This window comes from Accipiter gentilis, chromosome 22 (genome assembly GCF_929443795.1).
Source record: "Accipiter gentilis chromosome 22, bAccGen1.1, whole genome shotgun sequence".
Lineage (NCBI taxonomy): Eukaryota > Metazoa > Chordata > Aves > Accipitriformes > Accipitridae > Astur > Astur gentilis.
This window is the reverse complement of record NC_064901.1, coordinates 17,981,659-17,996,220: the sequence shown is the minus strand read 5'-3', so window position 1 is coordinate 17,996,220 and position 14,562 is coordinate 17,981,659. Positions and strand designations below refer to the sequence as shown.

The window sequence follows — 14,562 nt, the reverse complement described above, 5'->3', positions numbered from 1 at the left end:
TTTTAAAAAAAACAAGTAAGATTTCTAATCTATTTATAATGATACCTGAGGTACATAATAGAACAATGTCACCTGCAGTGGAAGTAAGTTCTCTCTCGGGTCAGTCAGACCTTTCTTTTTGTGCTTGTCAGGAAATCATGATAACAGGACTCTTGGATATAAAGGTTTCCAGACTGGAGCAAGAAAATGATGCTCTGCTCTGAGCTAAGTATATCCAGTTACTGTGACACTGGTGATTTCTAGATATTTCCTTTCTCAGCAAGTTCTCCTTCCTGTTACACTTCCCTGCCTTTCTTTCTGAGCATTTATTCAGGCAGTCAACAAGTTTTGTGGAAAGATGGTGTGCACTTTTGGCCTCTGCTTCACAAAAATGAAAAGCGGGATAAGCAAGACACTTTTCTTCCTTTTCAGAGGAAGTTTTATTTTTCAAAAGGAAACCTGAGGTGATTTCTTTTATGCCATTACGAATGCAGCAATGGATACAAAAATATATCCTGTGGAATTAGAATAGCCACAGGCCTTGCGGGTTTTCTCATCTTGGAAAACAAAATAGTCTGCCTTTGATTAACTTTATGGAAAGTAGTCTGGGCTTCACAAGTGCAATTTTAAATGAAAACTGCTGGTTTTGACTTTGCATAAATGGGAGCAAGTTTGTTTAGTGAAAATGAACCAAGACCTTCTCGTGCACTGGATTGTGTGTGCCTCAGAGGTGGGAGGAATGGACTCTCATCTCCAGCAGTGATCCCTCTGTGAATGGCTTTAACCTCTCAACACATCCATTTCTTTCTTGTGGCAACCCTCATTTATTCCTTGAAATTGCCATCGTCAGGAACTTGTATGGTGGGGCCCTAGTTTCCCAAATACTTCCTGTCAGACAGTATGTACATGCAGGAGAAGCTTGTCACTTATTTCCAGACCAGTAGCTGGACAGCACTGCCTGCTGGGTTGTCCTGCTGTGAGCCACGCTCTTTGCTGAAAGGCTGACTCTTCCTTCAGAACTGACAACATGCTAATAGCCCAAAAAGTCTAGCCACCAAAAGCCTACTGGTGAAAGAGAGTTAAGTAGTAGTAATGTGGTCCAGGTGACACAGACGTTAGATTTGCACAGGATTGTTTTGTACATCTTTGTAGCCCACATTTATCATTATTTTGTAAAGATGCAAAGAATCGGATCGCTTCCTTGTGCTTCACAGCTGGTCAGTCCCAGCCCGTACCCCGGCTGCCCAGCTCCTTCTCTGCAGCCAGTCCTTGGAAGCAGCACTGATCCCCCAGCTTCCTGGGTGCTGGCACTGTGTCAGATCGCATGTGCGCTGCTCCGGTGGTGCAATACTGAAGGAGCTGATGGTTCCTGCATTCCCAAGCAGGGATCTTGCAGAGGTTGCTGCATGTGAACTACAGAGTGTTCCTGACTGGCTGATTTTTTTAAATCTTGACCCTTCAAGCTGTTAGATAAATTCCAGGTTAACTGTGGAAAGTGGCTCTAACTCCAGTGTGTGATCTGGCAATCTTCTTCTGCACCATGGTTTTATGCAACCATGATTGCTTCACTCTCTAAGTCTGGGAGGCTGCATGCTTGCTTTGACATATATATGCCTTTGGGCAGAATCATTTTTCTTAATAGCAGAAACAGTTATTACTCTTACAAAATAAGTAGAACTATCATTAAGGACTGCAAAAGTGTCAACATTGAAAAAAGTGCATTTAAGTGTTCAATTTTCTGCCAAGGTTTTGATTTTCATTCCTAACGAAATTAGGTTTCCTTTCAGCATTTAGATAACTGTTCCATGTCCCTACATGCACAGGTCTTGTTGACTAACTAGGCTGTGGGAGCAGATGGCATGTCATGAACTGTTAAAATCATTCAAAAACTGCGAAGAACTAAAAGCTACTAATCTTTAAAAAAAAGAAGCTTAAGCAAATTGGTCTTCCTATTAAGAGTTTCAATGTTGATTGTTATCTTCTTCCTTTTGTAAATTGGAGAAAATGCTTGTCTACCATTATCCTAGGGCTCTTACAGAGAACAGAAGCTTTAGCACACTGTGCCAGGACAGACAGTAGGTGAAGCAGCTGGACCTCATGGTCCACTTGTAGTACTGGGATTAATTCCAGTAAAAAACAGTGATGCAATTAAAGCTCTGAAGTATGTTTCTGGGAAGTTGCCAATAGTTTCTGGATCTTGAGAACTGCAGGGCAACAGTTTAGAAACAAGCAGGGCTTGTGAGTATATCTAGAAAGGATTTAAGTAATGTAGATATTGTTATACTGTTGTAACGAATGTATTTGCCTGGTATACCAGTGTTGCAGCAGCAGAACAGTCTACAGTTACTTAACAGAGACTGCGAAGGCCTAGAAACACATAACAAAGAAATGGAGATGGAGGTGGAACTGGCACACATTGAGAAACATGGCAAAAATGAAGATTTTGAGGGGGGGTGTGTGTGATTTTTTTTTTTTTTTTTGGTTGGTTGGGTTTTTTTTGGTTGGGTTTTTTTTGGTTTGTTTTTTTTTTTTTAGATTGGAGAGATCTGATTAAACTTGCGAACTAAAATAAGGTTAATCAAACTGTCTTAGGAAAATGCTCTTACTGTCTGTGCTAAAACAGTGCAAAATCAATCAGCATGTAATCCCTTGGGGAAAAACAGAGACTGTTCATATTGGGACAAACCAAAGCTCTGTCTAGCTCCAGGTCTTGTTTCTGACAGCGATCAGGAGCAGAAGTTTAGTAAGAAGCGAGGGACAGTATGGACTAGCAGGTATAGTTCCAGCTAGAAAATAGGATGCTAAACTAGAAGAACTTACGTGTTCTCCAGTAAGGCAAATCTGCAGCAGGGTTGTTGTGGTTTAACCCCAGCCAGAAGCTAAGCACCACACAGCCGCTCGCTCACTCCCCTCCCACCCAGTGGGATGGGGGTGAGAATCAGAAGGAAGAAGGTAAAACTTGTGGGTTGAGATAAGAACAGTTTAACAGAAGAGACAAGAAGAGACTAATAATGATAATAAAATGACAATAATAATAATAATAAAATGATTGGAATATACAAGTGATGCACAATGCAGTTGCTCACCATCCACTGATCGATGCCCAGTTAGTTCCCAAGCAGCGATTTGCCCCCCCAGGCCAACTCCCCCCAGTTCACACGGTCTGGAATACCCCTTTGGCCAGTTTGGGTCAGCTGTCCTGGCTGTGACCCCTCCCAACTTCTTGTGCCCCTCCAGCCTTCTTGCTGGCTGGCCATGAGAAGCTGAGAAATCCTTAACTTAGTATAAACACTACTTAGCAACAACTGAAAACATCAGTGTGTTATCAACATTCTTCTCATACCTAACTCAAAAAACATAGCACTATACCAGCTACTTAGACAATTAACTCTATCCCAGCCAAAACCAGGACAGGGGTTTGTGCTGAAATGTACTGTTCTCCTTATGGGCATAGAATTGGGATGTTTCTCTGCCTTTTACTTTTCTGCTCTGTGTATCACCTGCATTTACTCTAGTATTTTTCGTGTCTGGAAGTATGTCTGGGTGATGATGAGAAAACATTTAGTCATGACCCACAGGAGTTTTCAAGCTTGAAGTAGTTTTAGATATGGCATAGCAAATTATGGTGACAATTGAACAGATGAAATGTACTACAAAGATTTAGGGAGCAAATTGTGGGATTGCTTTAAATACCAATTTAATCTTCTTTCAGATATGATGATGCTTGAATGCAAGCATTATTATAGTCTTCCAAAGACCAGATCTTTCACTGATTCTCCCTATTTTAGGAGATTGTTGTAAGAGTAATTTTTCCTCTCCTCAAGGATAAGGCATTGAGGTGCTGATAAGAACATATCAGAGATTTTCTTCAGTTGCGCAAAAATGGTGTGTATATTACACACTGAACCCAGTACTGGTTGTTTTTCTCCCACCCTGCTGCAGTAGAAGTAGAAGAGAACAGGAAGATTTGATACAGTGAGGTCTGTCACTGGAAGGAAATAAGAAAAGGGCTTTTTCTGAGGATAACCTCTAACAGCTGTGGGTTAGCATGGCTGACCAAAATCAGGTAAATGTTCCAAGTAAGTGACATCAAGTGGAAATGTTTCTGAGCATGTTTACATATTGCTGGTAGCCACCAGAAGACCTCTTTTCTGTCATGGTAATAAGTAAAAATGCTCCTCTGAATGTATTGTTTAAAAATGAACAAGCAAAACTAAACCTGCTGCCCGCTTGCTTGTGGTAGGAGTTTGGAATTGATCCTGCATCTGAATTAGATCCTGCCTACTAGCAAAATCTGGCAGAGAATTGTTTCAAAAAAAACCCAAACCAACCAACCCCCAATTGCTGTGAACAAACCATTTGAACTGAATTTGTCTAATCCGGAATGAATCTGTTACTCTTCTTGGGGAGGGGGTGGGGGGGAAACAACTTGAGTTGCTCTTTACTGCAGCACAGTGTTAATTTAAGGCTGTGTTGTTCCAATTATGATTTAAAAAAAAATAATCATGTCTGTTCTGTTGATTTGTCCAGTTTAAAACGCTGTGCTCATTATCTTCCATCACTTAAAGGCCTGTTTACTGAAACCCATTTAGTATAGGGTTTGCTGTTAATTTAGAAAAAAGGCAGCATATGCTCAGTCATTGAGTTTGAACAAGGCGTCTCTTTGCTTTAGCTGTCTTTTCTACAGGAACAAATAAAGGATTTATAGACTGCAATTCTGTAAATGTGTATTAACAGTGCGAGATCAGACTTCAGGTGGTCATATACCCAGTAGTCAGGTGGCTGTATTTCAAAACCATTACCTATTTGAGTCTTGATGCCAGCATTGGGCATTGTGGAGATGCAGTGACAGATCACATTTTGCTCCGATTGCATACTTCTGCCTGCATTGTCTGCTCTTTACAGATAGATTCAGTCTTTCCGGTTTGTGATCTGCATGGGATAGCATCTCAGTTTTATAAGACTGTTTGTATATAATTACTAGATATATGCATGCAGTTGTGATGCATATCTGATATAGCTACAGGTGTTTTGCAGTCTAGCTGCAAGAACAACGCTGCATTTTAATTTATTTGATATTTTTCCATTTACTGATACAGGTAATGGATCTGAGAGAACTCAACTCTGTAAATTGAAGGCCTACCAAATTTCAATTGACTGTGCAGGACCATGGCGTTTTGCTAGCTAGGACCAGGTAGGAATATAGCTGTTTAAAGGCAGGGCAAAGATAGAAATTTTAAAGCTTAAAGTGACTCATCTATTAATCCCATACTAGACATGTAATGTGAAGTCCAAAATAGCTAAAAAATATCCTCTGGTTTATCAAAGTGGGGCTTTTGGTCATTTTTATTATTGCAACAAGCTTAGATTAAAATCAACATTCAAAAAAAGTGTTTCCTAAAACACAAAGAGTGACCTTTCTCACTCTCAGCAGTTACACACTTCTTAATTCTCTTTCAGGCAGTGGTCTAGGAAGTTCCTATATATACATACCCTATTTTAAAAGAAATGGGAGTAGGAAGGACTGTAGCCATGTAAGTCTTGTCTGCTTTTGTACAATGGCACTTTTAGTCCAATGATTACCTCTGCCGGAAACCTTACTCTAAACCACATTTTCCCACACAAACTTTCTCCCTGATTATCTTCTGATGTATGTCTGAAAGTTTATAAAGCTTTAAAGAGACAAAGAAGCAGTGTCTACAAATCATGTTTTGATTTTTGTGGGGGTGAGTTTCTATGTAAATTTGTCACTTGGGTTCAGCTGCTTTACTTGCCCTCATTCTCTCCTGTGTCAAATGTTAGGAAGACACAAACTTTAAATCCCCAGCTGTCTAAGGATTTTTCTTTCCAAGACTAGGACAGCTGAGCCTGAAAAAAACCCTTAACTTCTCCAGGTTAGAAGACAACATATATTTTTATAGAAATGTAACTGTATATTTTAAAAAAGTTTCCTGCAGCTTCTCCACATGTATTTTTCCCCTTGTAGTTCAGATTTGATATAAACTTTTTTGTGTTCATTCTTTTTATGTTCTGTTTATAAATTTGTAGTCAAAGCTTTGGTGTACTGTACAGGAGCAGTCAGCCTTTGTAATTACTGTATAAATGCTTTATAATAAAGTATATTACTTTTAACAAGTGAGCAAACACTTCCTTTTGTGTGTTTGCTGCCTAGGGCACCTTTTAAAAGACTGTTACATGTTTAAAATGTACATATATAAATTACCTGTTGCTGTACAGTTGATAGACTGGACTGAATTTATTTTTTGTGTGCTTTTTTATAAAATATTAATACACTAAAGGAAATCTTGCTGATGTGATTGTAATGTACTATGTAACTTATTTACTTAATATCCTCTATATATCTAAAAAACCTTTTATTAAATGAGGTTTAAAAAAATAGTTTCATACCTGAGTTTTTTGATGGTATGAGGGAGTGCCTGGGGGGTTTGGGGTGGATAGCGACTGTGATGCATTCATGCAAAGGAGGCATTTATGAGTCCTTTTAGCTAGTCTGCTCTCTAATCATACCCACCTCTGTATTTTCCATAGCAATCCTCAAGGCTGTTTCTCAGTGTAAACTTCTCCCTGAATACACCAGCCTGCAATGCGTTTTATGTCTTATGTCCAAGAAAATAACTGGCAGGTGCAGCTCCAGTTGCTTTACAGAAGTGTTGATGGTGTGTGTGTCCCACTCCAAGCTGAGCACCTTCCCAGAATGCCAGGTAACAACCATGAAAATGTGTTAGAAATTCACGGGCAATAGTTCAGGGTCTGCTTTGCTCTAAGTAAGGACAGCTGGATTCTAACACTACCTCAAACCAACTACAAAAACAGTGGGCAGAGCAAAGGCAGCATGCAGTAACTTGGTACCTGAGGGGCCTGTATCAAATCTGAATTCCTGGATGGCTGTGGCTGGGACAAGAAGTAGAGACTGAAGTAAATCTAGAGCTGCTGCAAAAAGAGTTAACGTTTTCCTGCTGTTCAGTATCATAGAATTGTTTAGGTTGGAAAAGACCTGTAAGATCATAAAGTCCAACTGTTAACCTAGCACTGCCAAATCCACCACTAAGCCATGTCCCTAAACACCACGTCTACACATCTTTTAAATACCTCCAGGGATGGTGACTCAACCACTTCCCTGGGCAGCCTGTTCCAATGCTTGACAACCCTTTCGGTGAAAAATTTTTTCCTAATAGTCAATCTAGACCTCTCCTGGTGCAACTTGAGGCTGTTCCTTCTTTTCCTATGACTTGTTACTTGGGAGAAGACACCAACGCCGACCTCGCTACAACCCCCCTTCAGGTAGTTGTAGAGAGCGATAAGGTTTCCCCTCAGCCTCCTTTCTTCCAGGCTAAACAACCCTGGTTCCCTCAGCTGCTCCTCACAGGACTTGTTCTCTAGACCCTCCAGCCAGCTTCTTTGCCCTTCTTTGGACACACTTCAGCTGTGAGCAGCCAGTTTCTCCAGGAAAATGCTGTGGGAAATGATGTCAAAGGCTTTACTAAAGTCCAGGCAAACATCCACAGCCTTTCCCTCATCCACTAGGTGGGTCACCTTGTCACAGAAGGAGATCAGGTCAGTCAAGCAGGACCTGCCTTTCACAAACCCCTGCTGACTGGGCCTGATCCCCTGGTTGCCCTGTACGTGCCGTGTGATGGCACTCAGGATGATCTGCTCCATAACATTCCCTGGCACCAGGTCAGGCTGACAGGCCTGCAGTTCCCCGGATCCTCCTTCCAGCCCTTCCTGTAGGTGGGCGTCACATTGGCTAACTCCCAGTCAACTGGGACCTCCCTGGTTAGCCAGGACTGCTGATAAATGGCTGAAAGCGGCTTGGTGAGCACTTCCACCGGCTCCCTCGGCACCCTTGGGTGGATCCCATCCAGCCCCATAGACTTGGGTGTGTATAAGTGCTGGTAGCAGGTTACTAACCATTTCCCCTCGGATTATGGGGGCTTCGTTATGCTCCCTGTCCCTGTCTTCCAGCTCAGGGGCTGGGTACCCCAAGAACAATTGGTCCTACTATTGAAGACTGAGGCAAAGGTGGCATTAAGTACCTCAACCTTTTCCTCATCCTTTGTCACTAGGTTTTCACCTGCATCCAATAAAGGACGGAGATTCTCCTTAGCCCACCTTTTGCTGCTAATGTATTTATAGAAACTTTAAAAATTGTCTTGTACAGCAGTAGCCAGATTAAGTTCTAGTTGGGCGTTGGCCCTTCTAATTTTCTCCCTGAATAACCTCATGACATCCTTGTGGTCCTCCTGAGTTGCCTGCCCCTTCTTCCAAGGTCCAATCTGCTGGTTGTAGAAACAATGACTCCAGTTGTAAACCATATTGCATCATATTTTCAATGGTAGAGTTTAAAATGTTTCAGTAAATACTGTCTTGAAGGCACTTGTCTTGTTACCTGAATCTAAGGGGGGGGGCGGGGTTTAAAACATATTTTGTTATACAGTGCTCATCTCATTTCCTCTGTCAGTAGTTGGATCTCTTGCTGTGGATTTTAAGTATTAATATGTTTCCTTCTGTTTTGGTAGTTAATGCTTTTTAGTTAACGAGCATGCATAGGTGTTCCTCATACCTATAGGCATGAAGTCTTTACAAGCTGCAACTGTTTCACTACATAAAGCAGTATGTGTATCAGTGTCTGACTGGCCTCCTGCTGGATTTCAGTTAGAATCTAAAGCAGCACATGCATTTTATTTTTAGCTGTTAATTTATGCTGACAAATTTTCATTTTGGTATTCTTGGCAATGCTGGCAGGAGAAAGACGCAGCCCAAGACATTAAAATGCTCTTTTTTCAGCTCAGTGTGGAAGCTCTTGCTTTAATTTACTCCTGTAAATGTGGTTGTTGATCAGCAATAGCATTTGGAGAAGTAAGTGGTATTTTTGCTTGGTGGGCAAAAGAGACAGGGAACACCAAAGCCTTCACTTCAGGTAGCAGAGTAAGACTTTGTGTAAGGCTTTAAATAGTGTCATTGCCTCCCTGTCAAAACCAACCGGCAAAAGTGCTAAAGGTTGACTACTTTGTACTAAAACTGAAATGATGCAAACAAAATTTTGATGATCAAAAAAGTCAAAAGTTTTGGGTATTTTGTTTTTCATCTTTTTTTAATTAGTGGATCCAAGCCCAAGCTTCTGGAAGTTATTTCAACTACTGAAAAAGACCTTATAAAGGTGATTAGTAAGCTTTGAGTTAGTGGTATTGTGAGGAATTCTTCAGTAATTCCCTATATGTTTTTTTTAATAGCATTACAACTGTCATTGCAGGATGCTATTCTTGTCATTATTGAGACCAACTGCTGTGGACTGTGGGCTAGAAAGCTTTTTCTTTATATCTGAGTTTTGAAATTACATTTCAGTGACACTGTCTATTGAAGGCTAAAGTTTCTATTACAGAAATTTATTAATCAGTTAACCTTCTCTTGTCCAGGATTAATGGAATTGATAGCATATTGCTGTTAACAGAACTTAAATTCAAAGTGAATTAGTAATTTTGTACTGAAGAAAGACTGGCCATTTATTTAACTTATTTGGATTTTTTCCCCATACAGCAGTAGTATACTCTCAGGACTTAAGAACAAAGTCTGACAAGCAATGTCTCAAAAGATTCAAAAATATTTATGTATCAGATGACAACAATCACAATATATCAGCATTTTTAAAGTCTAAGTTATTTTCTATTCTAAAATATAGAGGCAATAAGGAACAGCATTTACATACTATAAATACATTGCTCCCTGAGCAGCTAGGAAAGTTTAATGAGAACACAAATTTAATTTCTGAATGCTCTCCACAAGCTCAACTATTTCATTACACAACAGCCAAAGACGTTTATATAAAATAACATTATATTATTTTTAAACAAGTTTCACAGAATAACATTTATAAACTTAGGCCTAAATAATTTAAACACAGCAAATATAACAGTTTGGTCATGCTACAAAATTACTGTATACAAAAGATAGCCAAAGGGGATGTTAAAAGTGCTCTCTTGCTTGAAGATTTTTCTAGATGAGTCTACTTCTGGTGTAACCTGAGTCATCTGCTGGTTCTCAGGTCTCTTCTCACATTTTTCCAGCAGTTCTCAATATAATCACTGCATACATCAGCTCTTCGAAGAGAGGTCAGTGTGCTAACAAGCAAGTAAAAAACCTAGCTATTTCCTATCACTAATTTAGTTTTAGGATATTTCTCTAAGGAATAAAGTGGATGCTAATCCTCCATAATTTCACTGGGAAAAGCAGAATTCCACATGGCTTGCAAGTTTTGCATGGGTGCTCTTTTCATCCATGAATAATAATGTGCTTACAACTTTATTGGATGTGGTGTGATGAGGAAGAGCAAAGAGCAACACAGAAAGACAAGCCTTTCAACATTTTACTCAGCCGCTCCCTACGGGCATGCAGGCCGAACTTCACCGTTAGCTTATACATGACATGGTATAGCACCATCAGTATGCAAATCAGCTGCTTAAATTCTACCACCTGTGTATGTCTTCCACCACATCCAGTGCATAATTTTAAAGTGCAAATTTTAAAATTTAGGGAAACTTCTTTTGGAGGAGAAAAAGTTCGGGGGGGGGGGGGGGGGGTGATCTGTTCTTGAGAATAATCATGATTAATCAGGCAAAGCAACATTAAGCTGAACCTTCCACCCAGCTTTGAGCTGAAGCATCTCCTGACAAATAAGAGCCACCGTTTATTCTTTTCTTACTGTATTGTTTCATTAAGATTGACGTACAGTTTTTATCAGAAGGGTTTTAAAATATATACTAATTTATCACAGCATGAAGGGCAAAAGGCAAGGGAAATCCTGTACTGTAAGTGTCCCTTACTGCTGTTATAATTGTGCTGAAACTGGATGCTCCATTCCTTCAATAACGACTTTTTTTTTTTTCTTTTTTGATGGTATTTATAATGCGGCCCCCAAAAAAGAGCTAGAGAATTTGTGCTGTTAAATCTGTGAAAAGACCCGATGACAGTGGGCCACACAATACATACAGCTCTACCACCAACTGCAGCAGTTCTTGGACTGATTCCCATACATATAGCCTGTATTGGTCACTTGGAAGAGCCAGGAACTGCTCTTATCTCTCATGTCTTGTCAATGGAGCTGTGTTTCGTTCCAATCGTCACCACATAGTCAGAACAGTAAGTTTCTATTCTGCTCTCAGAATGTCCCAAAACAGCCAAAGTGTAGAGTATTTGCTGTATCTAACACGACCTTCAGAAATGTACACTTAAACCATATTTAGATACTAAAAAATCAACCAGGAGGATTACTTGGCATTGGACTGTGTGCTCATCACTCACTTTCTCTCCTGTCGCATTTCATTCGAGGAGCTTAACCTACCCACATGTACCATACTTGTAGCCTTTGTGCTAGGAGAGACCAGCTACAGAGGTTCAAACACTTTTCTTTGTGGCCAAGCGCTAGGACAAGAGCACTGCTTGATCTATTCTGAAAATGTCTCCAAACACACAGATGAATTTGGCATTTCCGTTTGTTGGTAATATTCATAAGTCAAGTTTTGCTCCACTCAAGCTCTGGCTCACGTTAACCACACTTTAATTATGGTCGTCAAGGGCACAAGCCAATCCCCTATTGCCCGGCCACAGCAGATGGGGTCAGCAGGGGCTGAGTGTGCCAAAGCACAGCCATTTTGCCAAAAGTGGATGGCTGCAAGTGAACTGAATGGCTTAGTTTTAAAAGAAGCCAATATGAAATGGCTGTTGACTATATACCCTCTCTTCCATTGTGCTTCTTGGTCAATGGTGCCTTTACTAATGATAAAGCTGTGAGAATAATTCTAAAAGAAATTAAATGCAAATATAAAGTTGCCTGTAGGATAAATCCAGTGAGCTAGTTAACTAAGAAACTGCTTTCTGGTCAAGAGAACAGCTGCTTGGAAATAGTTTGCGCTAGGTGAAGAATGTCCGCAGTTTTTGTCATTGCTCTCTTGACCGTATTTTAAGTAATGGATCTAAACTGTGATTGTCTTGTAATCTACTTCACACTGTTCACTTAGAAATTGATTAGAGGGAGAATATCTTCTACTTACTACGATTATCATTGGAGCTTGAGATCAATACCACTGTCATGTGGGCCAATTCTACCTTTTTATCTCTGACCATGACTTACAAGAATTCAACTCCTGCCACATCTTCACAAACAAAATAATTAAGAGTGGCATTCTGCCTCCATCCCTTCTATGCCTGGTCTGGAACCAGCAGATATACTTGTTGCCATTTTAATTTAAACAAAGATGGTACCATGAATTAGAAGAAAAGCTTTTAAAAAAAGAAACAATAAAAACAAGCTGCAGAAAAAAACCTACTTGGGTGACTTGATCTATTCTCTGAAGAGAAGAAAAAAACCAAACCACTATTGGCATCCAACAGTGCAATCAGGTATGTCTTCATCATTGTTTAATGCTTTTCACTAAAAATAGTTACTTGTCACATAAAGGGGGCTTTACTAAAACTGGTTACCCTGCAATATCACACATTTAGTACATCTTCAATACTTTTTTTTCCAGTGCTCACTTTCCATCTCGTCTCACCTTCCCCACTAACTACATACGCTTTCTCTCACTGCTTACATCTGTGCTTTCATAAAAAATGAGTATCCCCAAACCCATAATTTTCTGTCCTCAAGCCCAGGTCTTTTGTTCACTGTTTCTGTATTAGTATCAGCCTACTTAGTTATAGGAAAATTCTGGAGCTGAGAAGGATTATGTCCACCAGTGACCCAAACCAAAACTAGGAACCAGCTGTAGGTTAATAGGCAACATATTCCAATCTAAAATAATTTCTTAGTAAGAAACAACAAAAAAAAAGCTAGCAGATATTTTAGTCTCACTGAAACCATGCAAAGAATTCCCATTGCCTCTTTAAAATAAATAAATATATATGACCTTCTAAGCAATACAGTTGAGTTCCAATGCGAGAAGCCCAATTAAAAACTTAAGGCCAGTAACAAGCGATTATCAGACCAATACCTTTTTTGTGCGTAGGTCCACAACTACTGGGCCTGTTTGGCATAACAGTTAAGGGGATGAAAAGGCAAACTGGCATATTTAAAATATTGAGGAAGACCCATGGCAAAATTAAACACAACAAAGCCGGTAATGTGTGTCTAAACGACAACATAGTTCTTTTGGCCTCAGTGTTTCCAATGATAATGTTGGCCAGCTGCACCTAACAAGCTGAAATGGTTCTGTTATAACCCAATAGTGAACAACAAGCACCACTAATCAGGGATTAAAAATAGCTATGTATTAGTTTAGGTAAAGATCTCTTGCTAGCCAAACAGCAGATAAACTCACCTCCACTGGTCTCTACAGAAGGCGTCATAAGCTTGACAAACTGGTGTGCCCAAATTTTGGTAACTAACTCTTTGGGTGACAGACTGTGGAGATAAGCTGGTCTTTCAAAAATTGCCCAAAGATTTTGTTCGAAACAAACATTTTGTATAAAAGTTCTATGTGCCGAGCTATCTGGAGTTACTTAAATAATTAAATACCCGAGAAGAAAGTGTCGTCAGTTTGCTCCTTCTTCATCTTCTTCTTGTTTAATAACTAGGGTACCTAAGAGAGAAAAAGAGAGGAAAAAAAAATCTGCAAAAATTTATGAATAGATTATGCAGAGAAAAATATAGTTAATGCTGATAAACCTGAAAACTAATCTGGACTGTTGGAAAGAATTGGACTGGCAAAAAGAGGAAAGAGTTGAATTTCCTGCCACTGCTTCTAACTGACATGAACTTCTGCATACCTGAACTGCTCTTAACTAGAAAAGCCTTCAACTGATGAGCTCTTCTGTTGGATGTTTTTCTGACTTCTCAGGTAACAGGAATAAAAAAGGTACTAAAGCAGGACCTGCAAAGATCAGCCTAACTTGGTCACTGGGAGATGCACCATGTTGGTTCAACTGCTAACAACTAACTCGCACATCACCCTTCTCTTGTTGGGCCCCTACTTTGTGCTGCAATTTCCATGACACAGATGACCAAGTTAGTACGGGATACCTCCTCACTAACTAGGATGTCCACACTACACAATACAATTACATTAACATGGATCCAAGAAGCAATATGGTCACATCTCTTGGGGATAACTTGGACGTCATGGAATAAAGCTGCATTGCACAGTAGCATCAGTCTATACCCACCCCTTGGGTACTTTTAAAAAAAAAAATCACTTTAACTGCCATGTTGATCAAGGGCACCTCAGATTGTGGCAGTCTGCAGGGTTTGCACCACCTCATAGTGATGTGTTCATGAATTTAAAATAAGTTGAAATGCTAATAGCACCCAAAAAGATTTATCAAGTTCTAAATTTTCCCCACAGTAGCAAAACCCAATAGTGTAGGTAAGCTCACAGCATGCTGAAATAGCACAATCAAATACATGCCTAAATAACTAGTACAAGAACAACAGGGTATGAAGGTGTATGTCCGTTCACCTGTGCTGTCACCTGGGTAATGGGAACTGGGTCATACTGATGCTTTGCTGAGCTTGAGGCGGAGACTTGAACTGTGGTGAGGCTTTGTGGTGAGAGCCCTTTGCTTACTGTA

At 40.0% G+C, this 14,562-nt stretch overlaps 1 protein-coding gene across 9 annotated transcripts in view; it reads right to left on the bottom strand.

Annotated features, from left to right (window-relative positions):
• DNAL1 (dynein axonemal light chain 1) overlaps positions 1 to 14,562 on the bottom strand; it is a 41,321-nt gene that overhangs the window by 115 nt on the left and 26,644 nt on the right. For 6 of the 9 annotated variants that reach the window (XM_049825102.1, XM_049825096.1, XM_049825100.1 and 3 more), the window contains one exon: positions 9,586 to 13,574. In XM_049825102.1, coding sequence (XP_049681059.1) covers positions 13,528 to 13,574 — 47 coding nt within the window. In that variant the 3' untranslated portion in view covers positions 9,586 to 13,527. Of the gene's footprint in view, positions 1 to 6,662; positions 6,686 to 9,585; positions 13,575 to 14,562 lie in introns of those variants that run through there. The other 3 variants (XM_049825099.1, XM_049825098.1, XM_049825097.1) reach the window with 3 other exon arrangements.